Source organism: Camellia sinensis, chromosome 14, assembly GCF_055761805.1.
Source record: "Camellia sinensis isolate YWXY chromosome 14, ASM5576180v1, whole genome shotgun sequence".
Lineage (NCBI taxonomy): Eukaryota > Viridiplantae > Streptophyta > Magnoliopsida > Ericales > Theaceae > Camellia > Camellia sinensis.
In genome coordinates this window covers 57121066-57143800 of record NC_138974.1, presented here as the reverse complement: position 1 = coordinate 57143800, position 22735 = coordinate 57121066, and the positions used below count along the sequence as shown (strand labels likewise).

At 33.1% G+C, this 22735-nt stretch overlaps 1 protein-coding gene across 1 annotated transcript; it reads left to right on the top strand.

Moving 5' to 3' along the window:
* The first annotated feature begins 240 nt into the window (after positions 1-240).
* LOC114275727 (phenylalanine N-monooxygenase CYP79D16-like) lies at positions 241-18669 on the top strand. The gene is made up of 4 exons (XM_082904895.1): positions 241-306; positions 10323-10438; positions 15769-16591; positions 18034-18669. Exons 1-4 carry the CDS (start codon positions 241-243, stop codon positions 18667-18669), a joined length of 1641 nt encoding a protein of 546 aa, XP_082761021.1.
* The last annotated feature ends 4066 nt before the right edge of the window (positions 18670-22735 follow it).

Here is a 22735-nt window from a genome sequence, read left to right as displayed (position 1 = left end):
AAGAAAAATGAACAAGAGAGATAAAGAGCGAATAGATATGAGAGAGCCAGAGAGAAGAGTGATGAGTGGGAGAGAGGGAAAAAAATTAGGGAAAGATAGAGGGAAAAAGATAGAGAGAGAAGAGAGATTTTTTATTTGGCGACCAAAACTTTTTGGTTGCCAAAGGTAAAAACAAATTTTTATTTTTCATTCGGCGACTAAATAGTTTTGGTAGCCAAAACTCAATATACGGCAACTAAAATGGTGGTGGTTGATGTGGTTGGCGGTGGTTCTGGTAACGGTAGTGCGACGGCGGCATTACGACAGGTTTGGCGGCATCGAGAGTGAGAACCCTAGAGAGAGATGAGAGAGACAGAGAGAGAGTGTGTGTGAACACAACAACACCCATCTCTTTCTTTCTCTGTACTACAACACATTAACAGAGATCCACCAACGTGAGAGAGAACGTGGAGAGATAGAGTTCTAAGAGACGTGTTTGGCAGACGTGGGCGAGAGAGAGGGTAGAGAGTGTTTGGGCGGGAAAAAATTTAATCTGGACCCTTAGATATTGATTAGGAATCATCCCAACCATTCAAATGAAATGTATCTCTTATACATTTTAACATATTTTCAAAAACCTTCCTCCCTTATTATATAGATATATATATATATATATATAATAAGAAAGAAAAGAAAGAAAGAAAATTAAAAAAAAAGAAGGAAAATTTTTTCTCCAAAAAATTATGAGCCAACTCAACCCTTGTTTTTTATTTTTTGGGGACTCCTGCATGACTAACTAGGCACTAATCAATTTTTTAGAATTTTAGAACATGCAATATGTATATTTTCTCATAGATAAAGACAGATGAAGAAATCATGTGTCAAGTGGATTTAATTAATTTATTATTCAGTTGTAACTAGCAGTCAAAATCATTTTCTGAAGCATATCTTAGCAGTCAAAATCATTAACGTACAACTAAAAAATATATACGCACAGCCCCAGCTTAGGCCTTTAGTTCAATTAGCATTAAATCGCCAATTACTTTTATAAATCCCTCAAATTTTAAAAAATATATATATCTAAATTAAGTGAATCTAAAAAATAATTAAGTGAATCTAAAAAATAAACAAATTTGCTTTAAATATTTAAAAAAGTTGAAAAAATTAATTATTTAAAAATTAAGAAAAATTTTAAAATCTGAAATAATATCAATAAGTCTTACAAATATGTATTATTTACTCATAAGTCATGATGAGTGAATTTTTTTTACACACTTAGCCCTCGCAAAAAGTGTGAATTTTTTTTACACACTTAGCCCTCGCAAAAGAGATTAGTGGTGAAGTTGTGGTAGTGGTAGTGTAAATGGAGTGGCAGGGGTGAAAGAAAGGTAATGGTAGTAGTAGTGGTAGTAGTGGTAGTGGAGTGGTGGTGATGATAGTAGTAATAGTAGTCGTAGAGGTGAAGTGGCGATAGTGGAAGTAGTGGTGGGGGTGGAATGGCGTTTGTAGTAGTGGTGAAGGTGGTACTGGAGATGGATGGTGAGAGACAGAAAGAGAGAGAGAGAGTCAGAGAGTGAGAGACAGAAAAACGAAATCTGAAATCGGTCCTAATATTTGTCCTAAAATTATAAATTAAAAATATTAAATTATCTTAAATATTTGTCCTAATATTTTTTTTACTGAAAAATATTATAATATATTTTAAAATCAAACAATTCTTATATTCTTATATTATATATATATATATATATATAAAATAAGAAAGAAAAGAAAGAAAGAAAATTAAAAAAAAAAGAAGGAAATTTTTTTTTAAAATTTTTTTTGAGCCAGCTCAACCCGTGTTTTTTTAGTCGCCAATTACTTTTATAAATCCCTAAAATTTAAATTAGAAATGTCTCCCTCCAAATTTAAATTAACAATAGTGTTTGATTATTGTTAACCGTGTATAACGTAAAAATAATTTTAAAAAGTTGAAAAAATTAATTATTAAAAAATTAAGAAAAATTTTAAAATTTGAAATAATATCAATAAGTCTTACAAATCAGATTTATTTACTCATAAGTCATGAGTGAATTTTTTTTACACACTTAGCCCTCGTTTTGATAATGAAATTTTTTTAAAACTTTTTAAATATATGTTTTGTGTCTGTAAAATGATTATTTCATTAGTACTGGTAATAATATTGAAAAATTTATTAAAATGATAAATAATTGGGATATTTTGTCTTTTATTTGTGAATTTTGATTTATTCTTAATTTATTAGTGTTATTGAAATATGATGATGTAAAAAGTATAAATCGTTTAATTGTACTTTTTAAAAATAATAAATTTATTATTAAAAATTAAATTCATCAGACTGACCTGTAACTATGCCTTTAAATTTTTGCAATGTAAAACTATCGACAAACAGCCAATAACAAGTTGCCCATTTTAGCATACCTTTCGCGTGAGGGCCCAATTATTAAAAGATGTGTTCAACCCATCAAATGAAAGCCGAAAACTTCTTCCATCTAAAAATAATAGTCTATTTTCAGAATTTAATTTCTTTTTATAATACAATTATTACATTTTAAAAATATTAATTTTTCAAAATTACCTTTTGATAGTATATTTTTGTAGAAATATCAATTGTCATAATTATACTTTTTGTATTATTAATGGATTTAAAAAAAGGACAAAATAAGAAATTCATATTATTTTAATAATTAATTTTTTTTAAATTAATATTTTGAGATAATAAAAAATAAAATAAGATATTAATAATTTTGGATGGTGGGTGTACAACCTAAAAATAAAAATAACTATTTTGTTTAGTCAAATTTTCAAGTGGAGACTAATGGTATTGTTATTAATAAAAGAAAATAACTATTTTGTTAATTTTTTTATTTTCATTCGGCTACCAAATAATTTAGTAGCGAAAGGTAGGTCTTTAGCGACTAAAAGGAATGTTGTCGCCGAAAGTTAACATTTGGCGACCAAAATTTTGGTCGGCAAAAGATTAAAAATTAATTTTTTTATTTTCATTCGGCTACCAAATAATTTAGTAGCGAAAGGTAGGTCTTTAGCGACTAAAAGGAATTTTGTCGCCGAAAGTTAACATTTGGCGACCAAAATTTTGGTCGGCAAAAGATTAAAAATTAATTTTTTTATTTTCATTCGGCTACCAAATAATTTAGTAGCTAAAGGTAGGTCTTTGGCGACTAAAAGGAATGTTGTCGCCGAAAGTTAACGTTTGGCGACCAAAATTTTGGTTGGCAAAAGATTAAAAATTAAATTTTTTATTTTCATTCGGCTACCAAATAATTTAGTAGCCGAAAGTAGGTATACAGCGACTGAAAGAAATTTTGTCGCCGAAAATTGACATTTGGCGACAAAAAGTTTGGTCGGGAAAGATTAAAAATTTATTTTTTTATTTTCATTTGGCTACCAAACAATTTAGTAGCTAAAGGTACCTCTACGGCTACTAAATTTTTATTTAGTCGCCAATTGTCATATGTTTAGCTACTAAAAATTGTTTTAGTCGCCAATTGTAATATATTTAGCTACTAAATTTTTTTTAGTAGCCAATAATCAACATTCCCCTACTAAAAAAAATTAGTAGCTAAAAAGTTGACTTTTGCCGACTAATATTATTTTTGGTAGCCAATTCCGTGGCTTTTGCCGACTAAATTAGTTTTGGTAGCTAAAAGTGGTCGGCAAAAATGCTTTTTCTTGTAGTGTCTCTTTGGAGTCAGTTCATATAAGGTGTTTGCTTTAAATGAAACTCTTACAAATGGACGGTGTAATTGGTCTCCCGAAATTAGTTAAGGTGCGTGTAAACTGAACTGGATATCCATTTATCAAAAACAAAACAAACAAAAAAATTTACTAGTTGAGCGACGATGAATTTCCCAATAAAGATTGATCGATTGATCCACGATGTTGAAGAACAAAATTGAGAAGTTTAAAGTGTCGAAAGATTACATCATTAGATCACAGGTATTTTTGAATTTAGAAATCTTGATTTAATTAGGTAGAAAATCCTGCAAGATTAAATATATTTATCGATTTTTGAAATCTTGATTTAATTAATTTAAATCTTATTTGAATTTGTTAAAGTTTTAGATTTTAATTAAAAGATTTGAATAGAAATTTGAGATTTGATGGCAAAAATGGAATAAAAGGAGAGCAAACAAACATCTACCAGTGAATAGGCTCAAATTTTTCTCATTCATCTTTACTATTCATGTTATTTAAACATGGTCAAAGGTGCTGTTAAAATTACTTACAGTGATATTATATGTACCAATTAGTATACTAACTAGTATATCAATATATGTTATGATATTATTATTGACCCCACTTATTATACAAATTGAATAATGCTATATGTACCAATTAATATATTAACTAGTATATTAAGAGATGATGTGGCATAATTTTAGAGGTTTTAGATATTTGCAATTTGTATAATAGGTGGGGTCAGTAATAATAGCATAATACTAGTTGGTATACACTAGTGTATACATTAATTGGTGCACGTAACACAATCGATACAAATTACATATACCAAAGACCTCTTAAATCATGACACGTTATCAATTGATATACTAATTGATATCTTAATTGGTGCATGTAGCATTATTCAATTACTTATCATCACATTTTTAATTGCATTAGTTGTAGGTTCACTATTCATGTCTGTTGTCAATATAATAATATATCACATGATAAATTAAGTATAATATAAATATATTTAGAGAAATGTTAGAAATTTCAAAAATTTTACTAAAAATTTTAGTAAAACTTTCGGGATCTCTAGTATTATAGTGTGGGTCTCACACCCACGTGAGTTATTAGAAAATTTTGAGATCTCTAACATTTTTGATATATTTATTGAAGTATTACTCATATTATTAACAAAAATGCTAGAGATCCCAAAAATTTTACCAAAAGTTTTACCAAATGTCTCACATGGGTGTGGGACCCACATGGGACCCACATTGTGTGGGTCCCACACCCATGTGAGACATTTGGTACAACTTTTAGTAGAATGTTTGGGGTCTCTAACATTACTCTATTATTAATTACTACTCTATCCCAAACGGTTACATAATTAATGCTTCATGCTAGAATTTATTAAGTTAACCAAAATGCATTTAAATAATGATGAAGGCATCTTTTTTAATTTTATTCGAATATCTTTTGTGCAATGATAGAAATAGAGTATTTATTGATAACATAATTAAACCCAGAAAATCTTAACCATTCTTTTATATTTTTATTCTATATCCTTAGTATTGGTGATATTTTTTGTCTACCTTTCAAATGAAATTGGTTTTTTTTTTTTTCATAATGCAATTACCTTTTATCTACATTTAATGCTTTGTTAAGAATTTGCATCTAATTCATTAATTTTCTTTGATTACAGAACTAATTGCAAAATGCTGCAATCCATAAATTACAGTGGTATTACATGTACCAATTAATGTACATACTAGTATACTAACTAGTGTTATGTCATTATTATTGACTCTACTTGTTATATAAATTATAAATACCAAAATTTTTAAAATTATATCACATTATTTATTAATATATTAATTAGTATATTAATTGATACATATAATATTATTTGATAAAATATGGGAACAACAGTAATTACAGTTACCATAGAAAAGATTAAAAATAAATTAATTAATAACTTCATGAGAAAAAAAGTGTCCACTAGTCTTCTCGGATGAAGACAGTCTACTCCTTTGCGGCGGCTTACACATGACCTATTATATAAAAATTTAAAAATTAATTTTTTTTTTTTAAGAAAATGATTGAGATCCCCACAAAAAAGATTCTTATAATCCCTACTAATATATTAGTTATTGATATGTTTAAATTTTTTTGAGAATTGTGTCTGACAGAAACATGAATAGTTCATATCATTTTGGGATTGTGTTTTGTGGAGATCTCTATCATTATTGATTTTTTTAATAATTGTCATATAATGTACAGAAATGATAATTAAGTATTAGAGCATCTCGAATGGTGTATCAAATTTTTCATTAAATTTGAGTAAAAATTTAAATAAAAGTTTTATTTAATATCAATTGCTCCAACGGAAGTATTTGAAGCTTAATTAGAACACTGGTCGACTAGGCAGATGACCGGGCTGATGTCTAGCTAGTCGACTGGCCATTGTAAATTTTCACAAACTTTTACCTTTAGGTGGTCATCCAGGGTGTCGACCGAGCAGACAATCGAGGGCTCGACCAGTCAGTGTAATTTTTTCACAAATTTTTATCTTGAGGTGGTCATTTGGAGGGACATCCGAGAGGACATCCGATGGTGAAAATCAAAAGGGTATGAACAGTAATTTAATAAAAGGCACATTATTCCTCAGTTTGATGAATAAAAACTAAAATTCTCAATTTGATACATATTTGTTGAAACCGTTAAAGCAGAAAAATGAGTGATTTTTTATTAAATTTAAATTTGATAATAGATTTAAATAATCATTAGTGATGGTGTTAGTCACGAAAAGATGATTGGATGATTCGAGAGAAGTCAAATTAAAAAAATAAAAAAGTAGAAACTTTGTGCTCAATAAAGACTATATACTACTTTCTATATCACTATGTTCTTGAGCGGAAGATAATTAACTCCTTTGGAAAATGCTATGGATTTCGAATGATTTATTAAATTTTTCATATGCGTGTAGGATCCACACAAATTCACATGTGTGTAGATTCCACACCCATTTACGAGATTTGATAAAAAAATTTAATAAATCATTTAGGTTCATAACCCAACTCCTTTTTACATCACTATATTTTACTGTTTTTTATATTTTATTTTGCCTCCGTTTGGGAAGTGGGTTGGCTTTTTGGCTTTTTGGCTTTTTGGCCTGGGCTATTTTAGCCTGGTTTGGGAAGGGCTTTTTGGCTTTTTGGCTTTTTTGGCTTTTTTTGTGAGAGAGGATTGTAATGATTATGGATTGGATTTGATGTTTTGTTTTTTGTGGCTAAAATAGCCTATTTTGTTTTTTGTGGCTATTTTAGCCAAAAAAGCCTGGGCTTTTTCTTGCCAAACGGAGGCAAGAAAATCAGAATCAATTATGTCCAACAGTAAAAATCAGAATCAATTTTAGCCAAAAAAAGCCTGGGCTTTATGAGTCTATCTCGCGTCCACATATGTCCAACAGTAAAAATCAGAATCAATTTCATCCGGCATTATTAGATAGATAAATTAATTATATTTTATTTTATTTTTCATAATGGACTATTATTATGAATTTAAATTTAAATTGTCTATTTTATTAAATAAAATATAATTTGTTTATCTATTTATTGATATTCAATAAAGGTCATTTTTTGTACAGATAATACTTATTGTGAAATTTACGAGATGAATAATTTGAATCATGACTGTTTGTCTAAAGTTGTGATCAAAAAAGAAAAATGCTTGAAACCCTCAATTTTGGGAACTCCCACAACCCCCAAAGTGATCTACACAACTCATGTATGTGTGTGGCTCACAACATGAATGGTATGGATCACTTTGAGGGATTGTGGGGGGTTCTCCAAAATTGAGGGTCTCTATCATTGTTCACCAAAAAATGATGTATGAAAGAACATGGAGAAAAGTGATATGGAATAGAGTATTCCCATCAGAACTGGTTCATCATTAATATCTGATAAGTAGATTTTTTTTTTACATGTGGCGACGATAGTAATGGTAGTGAAATTGATGATAGTAATAATAGTAGTGGTGGTGGAAGGTGTTAGTGGTAACAACAATCGCGGTGGTCGTGTGATGGTGGTGTAGGGTGGGGGTGATGGCGACAATAATGAGGTCATAAATGTCTTTACATATACATAAATAATTATAAATTATATCCGCATTAAGTATTTTTCTTGTTATTTAAAATTTTCTTAACGTTTATCCCACAGTTCAAGAGTTACTTAAAATTTTTATTGATACTCGCTGTAATTATCTAATGAACTTAATTGATTTTATTTTAAGTGCTAAATTGTGTTATTTTACACTGCCACTTAACGCATTTCTCTAATTTTTTTTTGGAATATTTTTATCCTTATTCACTTTGAATGAAATTGGTTTTGGATTCTTTTGGTAATGCATCTAACATTTCATACACATATAGGCCTCGTCTGGAAAGTTCGTTATTTTAGTTAACTTTTATATTATTGTAGTCAGGTTCAAAAAAGTTGTGTTTGAAAATATAGTTAATTTTTTTTTCTTTGTTGATTTAATAGTTATGAGATAAAAAATGAAATGATTATGAGTTAGATATGACATTCTAACATACTGATTATTTTAGCATGTTTTGTCTTCATTAGCTATTTTAGCTCAAACAGCCCTTCCCAAACAAGGCCTTAATGCTTTGCTAGAATCTTTTGCAACAAATTCCCTAGTTTTTCTTATTTTTTTAAAAATGTCAAAGTATACCAAATTCTATCATAGAATCAAACACAATTTTCTCATATGAAGTGGGTAGGACCCATTAAATATCATGTGAAAAGGTTATTTCTGATTATATCAATAGATTCTATTCACATAGAAATAATTTTTTTATATTCATTTTTGACAATTTTGGCTTACCATTGCATTATTATAAAAGTCCAAAAAATCAATTTCATCTAAAATGGATACCTCCCCCCTCCCCCCCCCAAAAAAAAAAAAAAATGGGTGGCGGTGGTGGTGGTGGTGGTGGTGGTGGTGGCAAGGGATGGGTGGTGGTGGCGAGTGGGTGGCAGGTGGGTGGTGGGTGGTGGCTAGTGGGTGGCTAATGGCTGGTTGTGGCAGGTGGGTGGTGGGTGGTGGGTGGTGGTGGCAGGTGGTGGTGGCAGGTGGTGGCGGAAGACGGTGGTGAAAAATGGTGGCGGATGGTGGCTAGTGTTGGGTAATAAAAAAAAAAAACTCAAAACTCAAAACGGAAACACATTTTTTGTGATTTCATTTTTTGGCCAAATTTATAAACTGAAACCACTGATTTATAAATCGAAAATTTTATCAAACAAGTTTTTAAAATTTTTGTAAATATAAACAAAAAACTGAAAACATAAGTGTTACCAAACGGCACCTTATCAATCAGTCTTATTAACTAAACTTATTTACCTATAGATCCTGACTGATAAATTTATCATAACTTAGTAGGTAATAAATTCTAAAAGTATAACCTATTGGTAATTTATTCAAAAAAAAATATTGAAAGAAAATTACAAAACCAATGGCAAAATGCTTTCCAGAATAAGGGTACAATAATGATTACATCACATATTACATAAAAATAAAAATAAAAGAAAACCAGCAACTATAAGAGATAATTAAAATTTTGGGGAAAAATAGAGTGTTTACCTCTTCCTTGGAACATCTCCTCCGCTTATTTGTTGTTTCCAAACGGCCTATTTTGATAATCAGGTCGGTTCATATGTTAAACCAACATGTTTAGATTATACATTAAAAAAATCAGATCGATTTGTTATTTTATGATAAAATATATGATTATAATTATAAAATAAATTTGATTTTTTTATAGATAATCTATACATATAATTTATACATTGTTATTATTTATGTTAAATTACAACTGAATCATAACCAATGTCATTTTAGCAATACTTCTAAATCATTGATAGGATTCCGTTGTAAATTGACACAATACAAAGTCCCTTTCCCTATTTTATAGGCACTGTACATCATAAGTATTGCTGAGGGTGGTATTACTATTATTTGTGTTAAATCACAACCAAATAATATCTATCAAGGTCACTTTAGCAATACTTTTAAGAGTTATGTTAGAGAATTTAAATAATTTATTGAATTTTTTATGAGTTTGTGTGAGTCTTACACTCATATAAAAAATTTGATAAAAAAATTTAAAAAATTATTTAAGATTCATAACAATTTCTACTTCTAAATCATTGATATAATTTTTCATTGTGATTTAACATAAATAATATCAATGTCACTATATTAATATTTTTTTTATCAATAAAAGAAAAGAGACATTATTAATGCAACAACATACATATCATATTAATATACATCACACTACGGCAATACTTACAATGAATATTGCCTATAAATACACCAAGGATCCTCTAGAGTGAAATTTTTCTAAAGTTTCCTAGAGTGCTACATTGTGTGGTTGAGATTTACTGGTAAGTCACATCAATTTTTCTGATGTGACTTACCAGTAAATCTCAACCACACAATGTAGTACTCTAGGAAACTTTAGAAAAAAATCACTTTAGAGGATCCTTGCTCCTATAAATAGCCTTTCTTCAGCCCAACATAAACGAACCACAAATTACAAAGCATCAGAGAAATAGTTGTTGTACTTGTAGATGGAGGCTATTTCATTCACTATCTGGAGCTTATGCTCAACTTTCCTCTTCCTGGCATTGATTTTCTTTCTCTTCTTCCGCGAGAAGATCAATGCAAACTTGCTTCCTCCAGGGCCAAAACTGTTGGGTATACCTCCTTATTGGAGTGTGGGACCCAATTGATTTATTAAAAGAGTTTTAATTTGGCTTGGTTTAGTATAATATATTTTTATATATTATATTTGAGGAGACCCAATTCAATTTGGTAACAATTAGGATTTGATTACAAAACCCTAGATTCACAATATATATATATATATATTGTTTTATGTGTGCCGTAGGGTTAAGTGGGGCAGTAGCCTAATTAATTTGTTTGCCCAGAGGTGAAGTGTGTGCAGATTGCTTCCGTACCGATTATTTACATATTGGTTCAATTTTTGGTTTTTTTGAAGCTTGGTTTGGTTCGTTATCTTGGGTCTTCTTCAACTCTGATTCTGAAGATTTTGGTTCATCAATTTGGTGAGGTCTTTCCTCTTTGTTTATTTGTGATTATTTGGAATTCACCTAAGGGTGGTTTTGTGAGACCATTAGTGTCTCGTTTGTAATCGTTTAGAACTTATTTGGTTGATAGTGGAATCGAATTTCGATCCCGTGGACGTACCTCATATTGAGGGAACCACGTAAAAATTCTTGTGTTGCTTTTGATTTAATTTTTCCGCATTAGTTTTTATTCCCATTGATTGATTTACTTGTGGGGAATCACATCGATTTTCCCTAACAACTGGTATCAAAGCTTACGGTTTATTTGGGTCTATTTATTTGTGTAAATCAATGGAGGGGAATGTGGGTCGTATGTCTAGCTTTAATGGAAGCAATTGGGTAACTTGGAAAACTAAAATGGAGGACCTATTATTTTGTAAAGATTTGTATGGACCCATTGAGGGTGATAATGGTAAACCCGAGGGTATGAAAGATGATGACTGGAATAGGCTTAATCGAAAAGCCGTTGGTGTTATCCGTCAATGGATTGATGACAGTGTGTTTCATCATGTTGCTACTGAAACTTCAGCACATGATTTATGGAAAAAATTAGAGGGCCTTTATGATAGGAAATCAGCCACAAATAAAGCTTTTCTGTTTCGTAAGTTGGTTAATTTAAAATATAAAGAGGGCAGCCCTATTCCGGAACATCTGAATGAAATAAAGAGTATTGTTAACCAACTTGCTTCTATGAAAATTGTTTTTGATGATGAGTTGCAGGCTTTGATGCTACTGAGTTCTTTGCCCGAAAGTTGGGAGACTTTGGTTGTGACGGTTAGTAATTCGGCACCTGATGGAGTTGTCACAATGGGCCAAGTTACTAGTAGCCTGTTGAATGAAGAAGCTAGAAGAAAATCAGCGGGTTCCTCTCATTCGGAAGCATTCGTTGTGAGAGGCCGAAGCAAAACAAGGGGGAGGAGTAAGACTCCTCATGGTCGTGATCAAAGCCGTGACAAATCAAAAGATGGTTCTTTTTCAAAGAAAGACGTTGAGTGTTATTATTGCCATGAGAAAGGGCACATGAAGCGAGAATGCCGAAAGCTCAAGAATAAGGAGAAAAGGCGTGACAAAAGTGTGGACAAGAAGCAAGAAGACACAACGGCAGTTACTACCAATGCTGATCTCATGGTTGTTTGTGAAGATGATTGTATCAATTTTGTGGGCCAAGAGAGCAATTGGGTGATTGATTCTGGTGCTTCTTTTCATGTGACTTCTCGAGTTGATTTCTTCACTACCTATACCGAAGGAGATTATGGTTCTGTTCGAATGGGTAATGAAGGTTTGTCCAAGATTATCGGCATGGGTGATGTTTGCTTGGAAACAAATTTGGGCTGCAAGTTGTTGCTTAAAGATGTGAGGCATGTTCCCGACATTCGCCTCAATTTGATTTCTACTGGGAAGCTAGATGATGAAGGCTTCAACAACAAATTTGGTGATGGAATATGGAAGCTCACAAAGGGTTCCTTGGTGGTGGCTAAGTGTAAGAAGACTCATACACTTTATTCGATGCAAGGAAAAATTTGTAAAGGTATTGTCAATGCACTTCAAGATGATACTTCTACCGAATTGTGGCACAAGCGGCTTGGCCATATGAGTGAAAAGGGGCTGCAAGTTTTGTTCAAGAAAGAGCTTCTACCCGGTTTGAAAGGTACACATCTTAAAACTTGTGTTCATTGTTTGGTGGGTAAACAACATAGAGTTTCCTTTCATAAAAATGTTGCTTCTAGAAAAGAAAATGTTTTAGAGTTGATCCATTCAGATGTTTGTGGTCCTTTAAAAGTTAGAACACATGGTGGTGCACTTTATTTTGTTACTTTCATTGATGATTATTCAAGGAAAGTTTGGGCTTTTTTACTAAAAACTAAAGATCAAGTTCTAGAAGTATTTAAGCATTTTCAGGCTATGGTTGAAAGAGAAACAGGGCAGAAATTGAAGTGCATCCGATCAGACAATGGTGGTGAATACATTGGGCCATTTGATGAGTATTGTCGCAGCCAAGGTATTCGGCACCAAAAGACAGTTAAGAAGACTCCTCAACAAAATGGGGTTGCCGAGAGGATGAACTGCACCATTGTGGAAAGAACAAGGTGTTTGCTTTCACAAGCTAAATTGCCAAGATCCTTTTGGGGTGAGGCATTGAAGACAGCGGTTGACGTGATCAATTTGTCTCCTTCCTATCCATTGAATGGTGATGTTCCAGAAAGAGTTTGGACCGGCAAAGATGTGTCTTATGAGCACTTGAGAGTGTTTGGTTGCCGAGCTTTTGTTCACATTCCAAAAGATGAGAGGTCCAAGCTTGATAGCAAGTCAAGACAATGTATTTTTCTTGGCTATGGGCGTGATGAATTTGGTTATAGATTGTGGGATCCGGTCAACAAGAAAGTCATTCGAAGCCGTGATGTTGTGTTTCTTGAAGACCAAACAATTGAAGACTTTGGCAAAGGTGATCAACCAGAGCCAAAAACTAGTGATCTCATTGACATGGACCTATCTCCTTCATCTTCAGTTGATGATGAAAATGGGGAAGATGTGCAGCCACCTATTGAAAATGTAGAGGATGATGCTAATTCTAATGAAGTTGAGCCAGAAATTGAGGAAGAGAATCCAACTCAAGAACCGCCACCACAACTTGAGTTGAGAAAATCTACAAGGGACCGACAACCTTCAAGAAAGTATCCTCCTAATGAATTTGTGTTGATTTCTGATCAAGGGGAGCCTGAGAGCTACCAAGAAGCAATTGAGCATACAAAGAAAGGTGATTGGAAAAAGGCCATGGAAGAGGAGATGAATTCCTTGCTTGAAAACCAGACTTATGATTTAGTGAAGTTGCCTAAGGGGAGGAAAATTCTGAAAAATAAGTGGGTTTTCAAATTGAAGAATGATGGCAAGAATCTGAGGTACAAAGCACGTCTTGTTGTGAAAGGCTTTGGGCAAAAGAAAGGTATTGATTTTGATGAAATTTTCTCGCCAGTTGTAAAGATGTCTTCTATTCGGGTTGTACTTGGCATGACTGCAAGTATGAACCTTGAAGTTGAGCAACTTGATGTGAAGACCGCATTTCTGCATGGTGATCTTGAAGAAGAAATTTACATGGAGCAACCGGAAGGCTTTGTGGAAAAAGGGAAAGAGAAATTTGTTTGCAAATTGAAGAAAAGTTTGTATGGTCTCAAGCAAGCCCCGCGGCAATGGTACAAAAAATTTGATTCTTTCATGATGAATAATGGTTTTTCTAAAACCACTTCGGACCATTGTGTGTTTGTGAAAAATTTTCCGGATGGTAAATTTATTATTCTTTTGCTTTATGTTGATGACATGTTAATTGTGGGTCAAGATTCTACCATGATAAACAGGTTGAAATTGGAGTTGAGCAAGTCTTTTGCTATGAAAGATTTGGGACCGGCAAAGCAAATTCTTGGTATGAAAATTGTTCGTGATCGCAAAGAGGGGCTGATTTGGTTGTCTCAAGAAAGCTACATTGAGAAAGTTCTTGAAAGGTTCAACATGAATAAAGCAAAGCCGGTTGGTTGTCCACTTGCGGGTCATTTCAAGCTTAGTTCGAATCAATGTCCTACAAGTGAGAAAGACAAAGAAGAGATGTTGAAAGTTCCTTATGCTTCAGCAGTTGGTTCTTTGATGTACGCCATGGTTTGTACAAGGCCGGATATTGCTCACGCTGTTGGTGTGGTGAGTCGTTTTCTCTCTAATCCGGGTAAAGAACATTGGGCAGCGGTAAAATGGATTCTAAGATATCTTCGAGGGACTTCGAAGGTATGTTTGTGTTTTGGGGATGGTAAGCCGATGCTTGATGGGTTCACAGATTCTGACATGGCTGGTGATGTTGATTCTCGGAAATCTACTTCGGGGTATTTGATGACTTTTGCAGGGGGAGCTGTGGCATGGCAATCTAAATTACAAAAATGTATTGCTCTCTCAACTACCGAAGCTGAATTTATTGCTATTACAGAAGCTTGCAAAGAAGAGTTATGGTTAAAGAAATTTTTGCAAGAGTTGGGTTTGAAGCAAGAAAAGTATGTGCTTTATTGTGATAGTCAAAGTGCTATTCACTTGAGTAAAAATTCTACTTTTCATTCGAGATCGAAACACATTGATGTGAGATACCATTGGATTCGTGATGTGTTAGATTCGAAATTGTTACAACTCGAAAAGGTTCACACAGATGATAATATTTCAGATATGTTGACGAAGACTTTGTCGAGGGACAAACATTTAAAGTGTCGAACTTTGGCGGGTATGGTTGATGTCTCCACCTAAGTCGGTAGGGGGAGAATTGTTGGGTATACCTCCTTATTGGAGTGTGGGACCCAATTGATTTATTAAAAGAGTTTTAATTTGGCTTGGTTTAGTATAATATATTTTTATATATTATATTTGAGGAGACCCAATTCAATTTGGTAACAATTAGGATTTGATTACAAAACCCTAGATTCACAATATATATATATATATATTGTTTTATGTGTGCCGTAGGGTTAAGTGGGGCAGTAGCCTAATTAATTTGTTTGCCCAGAGGTGAAGTGTGTGCAGATTGCTTCCGTACCGATTATTTACATATTGGTTCAATTTTTGGTTTTTTTGAAGCTTGGTTTGGTTCGTTATCTTGGGTCTTCTTCAACTCTGATTCTGAAGATTTTGGTTCATCAATTTGGTGAGGTCTTTCCTCTTTGTTTATTTGTGATTATTTGGAATTCACCTAAGGGTGGTTTTGTGAGACCATTAGTGTCTCGTTTGTAATCGTTTAGAACTTATTTGGTTGATAGTGGAATCGAATTTCGATCCCGTGGACGTACCTCATATTGAGGGAACCACGTAAAAATTCTTGTGTTGCTTTTGATTTAATTTTTCCGCATTAGTTTTTATTCCCATTGATTGATTTACTTGTGGGGAATCACATCGATTTTCCCTAACAAAAACCATGGCCTTTTATTGGTTGCCTCCCACAAATGCTTAGAAATAAACCTACATTCCGATGGATACACAAACTAATGGAGGAAATGAATGTTGAGATAATGTGTATTCGCCTCGGCAATGTTCACGTTATCTCAGTTACTTCCCCTGAAATTGCTCGAGAGATCCTGAGGAGACAAGACGCTGTTTTCGCCTCTAGACCTGTTTGCCTGCCCGCAGACATTGCAAGCGGAGGATACTTATCAGCAGCACTTTCACCAATGGGAGATCAATGGAAGAAGATGAGAAAAGTCCTCACTTCTGAGGTCCTCTCAACTTCTAGACACCACTGGCTTCATGATAAGAGAGTTGAAGAAGCTGATCACCTTATCCGCTTTGTGTACAACCAGTGTATGAATTCCGCGACAGGTGGTTTGGTAAATGTAAGGGTTGCCGCACAACACTTCTGCGGGAACGTGATAAGGAAGATGATCTTCAACAAGAGGTTTTTCGGGAAGGGAATGGAAGATGGAGGACCAGGTGTCGAAGAAGAAGAGCACGTCAATGCGCTTTTCACTATCCTTTCTTACCTTTACTCATTCTGTGTCTCTGATTACATACCATGCATACGAGGCATTCTTGATTTGGATGGCCATGAGAAGATCATGAGAAAGGCTACCACAAGCGTAAAGAAATATCAAGATCCTCTGATTGACGACAGGATCAAACAATGGAATGATGGTACGAAGACAGAGAAAGAGGACATACTAGATATCCTCATTACGCTTAAACAAACAGACGGTACTCCATTGCTCTCACGGGAGGAGGTCAAAGCCCAGATCGTGGTATGATAAAAATTGATTTTTGAATAATTTCTAAATTGATATGGTGGATTTATATTATTATTCATAAATAACACTTCACTTTTCACTTAGGGTAATGCTCAGACCATAAATACTTTACCAAATATTTTACAAAATGTCTCACATGGGTATGACACCCACATTTGGTAGAACATTTAGTTAAATATTTAGGATCCCTGGGTCACATACTCATGTGAGACATTTGGTAGAATATTTAATATCCCTAACATTTTTCTTTCACCTTTTTTTTTTTTTTTTTTTTTTTTTTTTGATCGGCAAAAAATCTTTATTGATGAAACATACAAAATATAATTAGATACATCAATAAAGAGGAGCTTGGAGCTAACACGAAGCTCCAAGCGCCAGTTGGTGAGAAACCAACAAAAAGGAAAAACAAAAGGTGCTTCCACAAAAACAAACAGAGAAAAGAATAACACCAAAAAAAACCAACAAACCAGATAGGAGCCTCTAGGGCATTCATCCCATTTGCATTCATCCCCTTGACATTCCTCCCAATGACACCAAAAAACCAACCACCTAACACATTGACATTCATCCCATTGAAGCATCCAGCATGAACTTGGACCACAACGGCAACAAAAAATAACTAGTCTCCATTCACATCACAGCAGAAGAGAACCAATCAGCAAAACAGAGTTGTGCCTCCATGCATTGATATATGACACATCAATTAGTGCAAATTATATTTATAGTTCTTACATTTTGCTTTTTGTGTGATTTTGATCTATATACTTTCAATCACTACAAGAAATTAAGATTATAAAGACAAAAATTTAAAAACAAAATATTTTTGTCGCCAAAAGTGTTATTATTTTATTTTTAATAACAAAATTAGACATTTAGTAATTAATTACTAAACTTTTGGAACCAAAAGTTTTGTCTAAAAAATAAATATTTTTTGAACCAATTTATTTTGTCCCTAAAAATGCATTTATTAACAATATTTTCCAAATTTTAATTAGTCCCTAAATACTTTTTGCAATAGGATTTACACTTTTAGAAGAAAAAAAAAACAAAACAAAACAAAACAAAACTTGGTCTCCAAAACATGTATATGTTGAAATGAATTGATTCAATTTTAAATTTTAATTTTAAATTTTACGTCAAGTTAGTCCACTTGATAATGCACTAGTGTTTTTTTTTTTTTTTTTTTTTAAAAAAAAAAAACAAACAAACAAACAAACAAACTTAAAGTGATCATTAAATTGGTTATGCGTTAATTCATTAAGTAGAGTAAGTTTATAATTTTACCCATACAAATGTGACATGTGTCACTTACGTGTATATTTTTCACTAAAAAAAATTAAAAATTATAATCAATCAAACTAAATTGAACCAAAATTATAAATTCATAGTTAAAATTGAATTAATTAAAATTATAATGACAAATAATATGTATACAGGAATTGATGATAGCAACAGTGGACAACCCATCAAATGGTGTGGAATGGGCACTTGCTGAAATGCTAAATCAACCTGAAACCCTAAAAAGAGCCATGGCGGAACTGGACAGAGTGGTAGGGAATGAGAGACTAGTCCAAGAATCTGATATCTCACAGCTCAATTATGTCAAGTCATGCGTGAAGGAGGCCTTCCGCCTCCACCCCATTGCGCCATTCAACGTTCCTCATGTTTCCATCTCAGACACTACCGTCGGAAACTTCTTCATCCCGAAAGGTAGCCATGTCTTGCTAAGCCGCCCTGGACTTGGCCGAAACCCTAGAATTTGGAATGAGTCACTCAAGTTCAAACCAGAGCGCCACCTCAAGGACGATGGCTCGGAAGTATTGATCACTGACCCTGACTTGCGCATGTTATCATTCAGCACCGGAAGGCGTGGATGCGCAGGGGTTACACTAGGGTCTACAATGACCTCCATGTTAATGGCTAGGCTCCTCCAAGGGTTCACATGGAACTTGCCACCCACTGTGTCACATATTGGGCTCAAAGAATCTCCGGGTGACCTACTTCTCGCTAAACCTCTACTTGCTCTAGCAAAGCCACGGTTGGCTGAGAATTTGTATAGTATTTCACTTTGACCAAGACCAGGGGTTGTGTGTGAAACAAAAAAGCAAAAACAGTGGTAAATGGTGGTATTTAGTTTTAATTTCGAATTTGCACTAAGTGAAGTGTTCTGTTTTGTAAGGAGTGAACTGTTTTTTTTTTTTTAATCAGCAAAGAAAATCTTTTATTAATGAAGAAAACACATATTACATATGAGATAACATCAACAAGGAAGATAAAAATAAAAGGACAAGAAAAGAAACCGAGCATAGTGTTGGTGAGAAACCAACATTAGCACACAAGACCACAAACACTTGAAGCCAAAACTCAAAAACTAGCTAACAAAGCTAAAACCCACTGAAAACTCCAGCTAAGCTTACTTGAAGCCATTCTTCAGCCTTTTAAGACCAAACCCTCCTATTTGGATCTCTCTTTGTCCTTAAGCTCTAGCTCAATAATCTTATTTAGTACATCATCTTCTTTCCCATTGAAATTGATGCCAAGAGATTTACCTAATTGAATAGTGGCTTTAGCTTCATTGAGGAGAAGATTGTTCGGACTAGTAACACTCTCAGACAAATCTGAACGTGCAATCGCAACTGCTGTTGGTCTGAAAATGATAGACCTAGAAGTGCGCTTGCTGACTGCTGCAGCTTGCTGCCCATGAAGTCTAGCAAATCCGGTGAACCCCTCAAATTGAACCTTCTTCTTTCTTTTCCTCTTCTCATTTCGCAGGAGTTTTGGGACAGAAGCAGGTTGCCTAACTAAGCCAGGTTGATTAAGGCTCAGAAGACCCTTCCTATTTAGATTCTTACTAAGAGCTTGTACCAAATCCACTTCAAGATTGATACCAAACCCACTTCCATCACGAGATCTACTAAAGCTTTTAATAAAATCAGGAGTAGATACTTGCTCAACAATAACATTTGGACTGTGTACTAACTCCTCCAACATGGTCTCCTCAACAACTGAGTTTACCTCCTCATCCAAATGACAATCATTAGACCCAGACCTCTGATCTACCTCCTTGGTACATACTTCCTCTTTCATCCCACTTTGACTCCTCAACAACTGTGTTTACCTCTATCACATGGTCTGCCTCTTTCTTCCTAGAACACTCCTCTGAACTTGTTCTTCCACAACACTGCCACAGATTTCGTTGGAGCTGCACTCTTCCAAGTCATTGCGCTTCAAGCTACTAAATTCTGCTAAAAGATCTTCACACATAAGAATGGGGTGTAATTTACCCTTGCAATCCAAAGATATAGTTTTGTTAATAAACACCATACAAGATGTAGCCACTCTAATTCTAGTGTGGAAGAAGGACTTAGGTTGACAAATATCACCATCCACACTAAGGATAGTACCCCACATGTTTCCAATGTTGTTGAGTGTACCTCTATTCTAAAGATTTAAGGAAATGCCATAACACCTCAACCACACACATCTTTCTCGTTCAAGATAAATTCTTGGCTTCCATTCCATCACAAACTGACTCCATTCCTTAAACCATTCTTTGATATTGCAAATATCTGATTTCAGCTCCTCTTGAGATTTGAATGTTAGAACTATATCTCGACCACCCCCTTTTATGATCATTACATGATCCAACCATTTCTCCTTCAAGGCATTTCCAATGTTAGTAGTAGAGAGTTCATAATTAAATCTTACTATTACACTATCATGGAGCCATCCAAGATCCTCTTCATAGGCTTTTATGGACATGCTTTCTTTCCTAGCCCCAGTGGGTGTGACCTCTTTCAATACTTCAGCGAATGATCTTTGGCCTGAATATGGAACTTCAGCCCTGAAACTGATAGATTCAAGAGGTCTGCTAATGGAATGGGGTTCTCTCCTGCTCTGCTCAAATCTGATGCATCTGACCTTGGTAGCTTTTTTAACTTCTAACACCCTTTCTTCTACCTGCAGACCAAAAAAGTTGTACGCGACAAAGAGAACTCTATGAGTCTGAAATAAAAAAGTTGTACAACATGATCGTTGTGTAATTAGAAAGTAGATGTTTTAAATGTTTACTTCAGTATTAATTGTTATTTAAGCCTTGTTTGAGATAAATTAAAAATGTCAAAATGTTACTTAAAAAAGTTAAAAAGTCTATAACATTTAAGAGTAGCTTGTGGAGGAAGCCACTAGGACAAAACTATTATTTTGCCCTTTGAATTCAACTATCCAAAAAGTCAAAAAATTAAAGTCAAAAAGTCAAAAGGGGAGAAAATTGTTAATTTGATTTTACTATAATATTTTATTACACAACTTTTCTTAAAAAGTTAAAAAGTTCAAAAATGCTAGAGGTCCCAAAAATTCTACCAAAAATTTTACCAAATGTCTCACATGAGTGTGGGACCCACATGGGACCCACATTGTGTGGGTCCCACACCCATGTGAGACATTTGGTAAAACTTTTGGTAGAATATTTGGGGTCTCTAGCATTACTCTAAAAAGTTATTCCAAACATACATCTTTTTTTCTTCTTTAATTTTTTAACCAAAAAGTCAAAAAGTGCATTTATATAGCCACATCCCAAACAACTACTTAATACTATGAAAATATGTTTCTTTGATTATAACAATAAAAAATGTTATAGCCCAAAGTTTTTTACTAAATAAATGATCAAATGTCTCACATAGACTCCCACACTTTTGTGGACCCACACCCATGTAAGACATTTGATCATTTATTTAATAGAAAATTTAATATCTCTAACGTTACTCTATAACAATTATTTTTATGACTTGCTTTTGGCATAATTTTCTTTTTATACCTTTAATCCAAGAACTTGAAATTTGTTTAAAATGTAAATTTCTAAAATTTGTTAAAATATATCACATTCTGAAAATTATAAATATTTAATTGTTAAATTTTTTCTAACAACTAACATAACAATTTCTTTTTTATCGACACCAAGTACATGCTTTCTAATTTGCCTCCTAATTTAACTCCTTCTTAGGAGAGTTGAAATGACATCCTTCTTGGGATTAAGCCTTTAGAAAAGTCATACTAGCTAATTAAATTAGGCCTAATTGGTTACTAACAGTTTATAAATAAAATTACCCAAATGTCCTCTAATAATAAAATAAAATTATCATATATTGGTGCATATTCTTATGCACATGTATTTTAATATTAAATTATTATTTATGTGATTAATTCACCGTAACTCTTTGCAATGAATAGAGAACATTATAGCATTATTTTCATTCATGTGTAATTAATCAAAAGAAAAATGATATATAAACTCACTTTATAGACTTATTTTCTAAATCTAGTGATGTGTGAATAAAATAATTGATTGATAATTAAATAATAAACGAGGAAGAAAATTGATTTAGATATTTTAATAAAATGTCACATCATTAAATTTATAAAATAAATCTAATTTTTAGCCTAAATAGCATCCTTGTTTTGTTGTTGTATCCCTTCTTCACTGTTTTTTTGCTGTTTGATACATCAATAAAAAAAATTTAAAAAAAATTACCAATAAAAAAATCCTCTAAATCAAATATTGCCTTCATGTTACATTTATAGATATGTGTTTCATGGTATGCCATGAAGTGTAATGCTTGCTTTGAGTAGATGTGAAACTGTCAAGGAATAGAAGGAATGGTCTGGTGAATTAACTTTGTGACTACCATTTTTTAATCTCACCTCGTACTATTTTTAATCTCGCCGTCTACTTTCACTACAGGAATTTGTACTTTTGCCGATTAAAAATTTAGTCAACAAAAGTTTATTTTTAGTTAGCAAAAGTTATCCACGACTAATTTTTTTGGTCGCCACTTTGGTCGCCAATTGAGGGTCGCAAAAAGTAATTAGCGACTAAAAAGTTTTTTAGTCGAGAAAAAATTCTATTTGCCGACTAAATTTTTGATCGCTAAATATACAATTATCGCGACTAATTCATTTTATAGCTAAAAGACTTTAGTCGTCAAAAGTGATATTTTCCCGACTAAATATGTTAGTCGCCAATTGTCACATTTCCCGACCAAAATGGTTAGTCACCAAAAGTAATGTTTACACGACTAAAACTTTAGTCGGCAATAGACCTATTTGCAACCAAACATTTTAGTTGTCAAAATAAATAAT

Excerpts from the sequence above, each read along its gene's own strand:
- LOC114275727 (XM_082904895.1), top strand. The coding sequence starts at position 241 with ATGGTGGTGGTTGATGTGGTTGGCGGTGGTTCTGGTAACGGTAGTGCG. Across the intron at positions 307-10,322 it reads CGACGGCGGCATTACGACAG|ATGGAGGCTATTTCATTCAC; the intron begins GTTTGGCGGCAT and ends TTGTACTTGTAG. Across the intron at positions 16,592-18,033 it reads AGGTCAAAGCCCAGATCGTG|GAATTGATGATAGCAACAGT; the intron begins GTATGATAAAAA and ends ATATGTATACAG.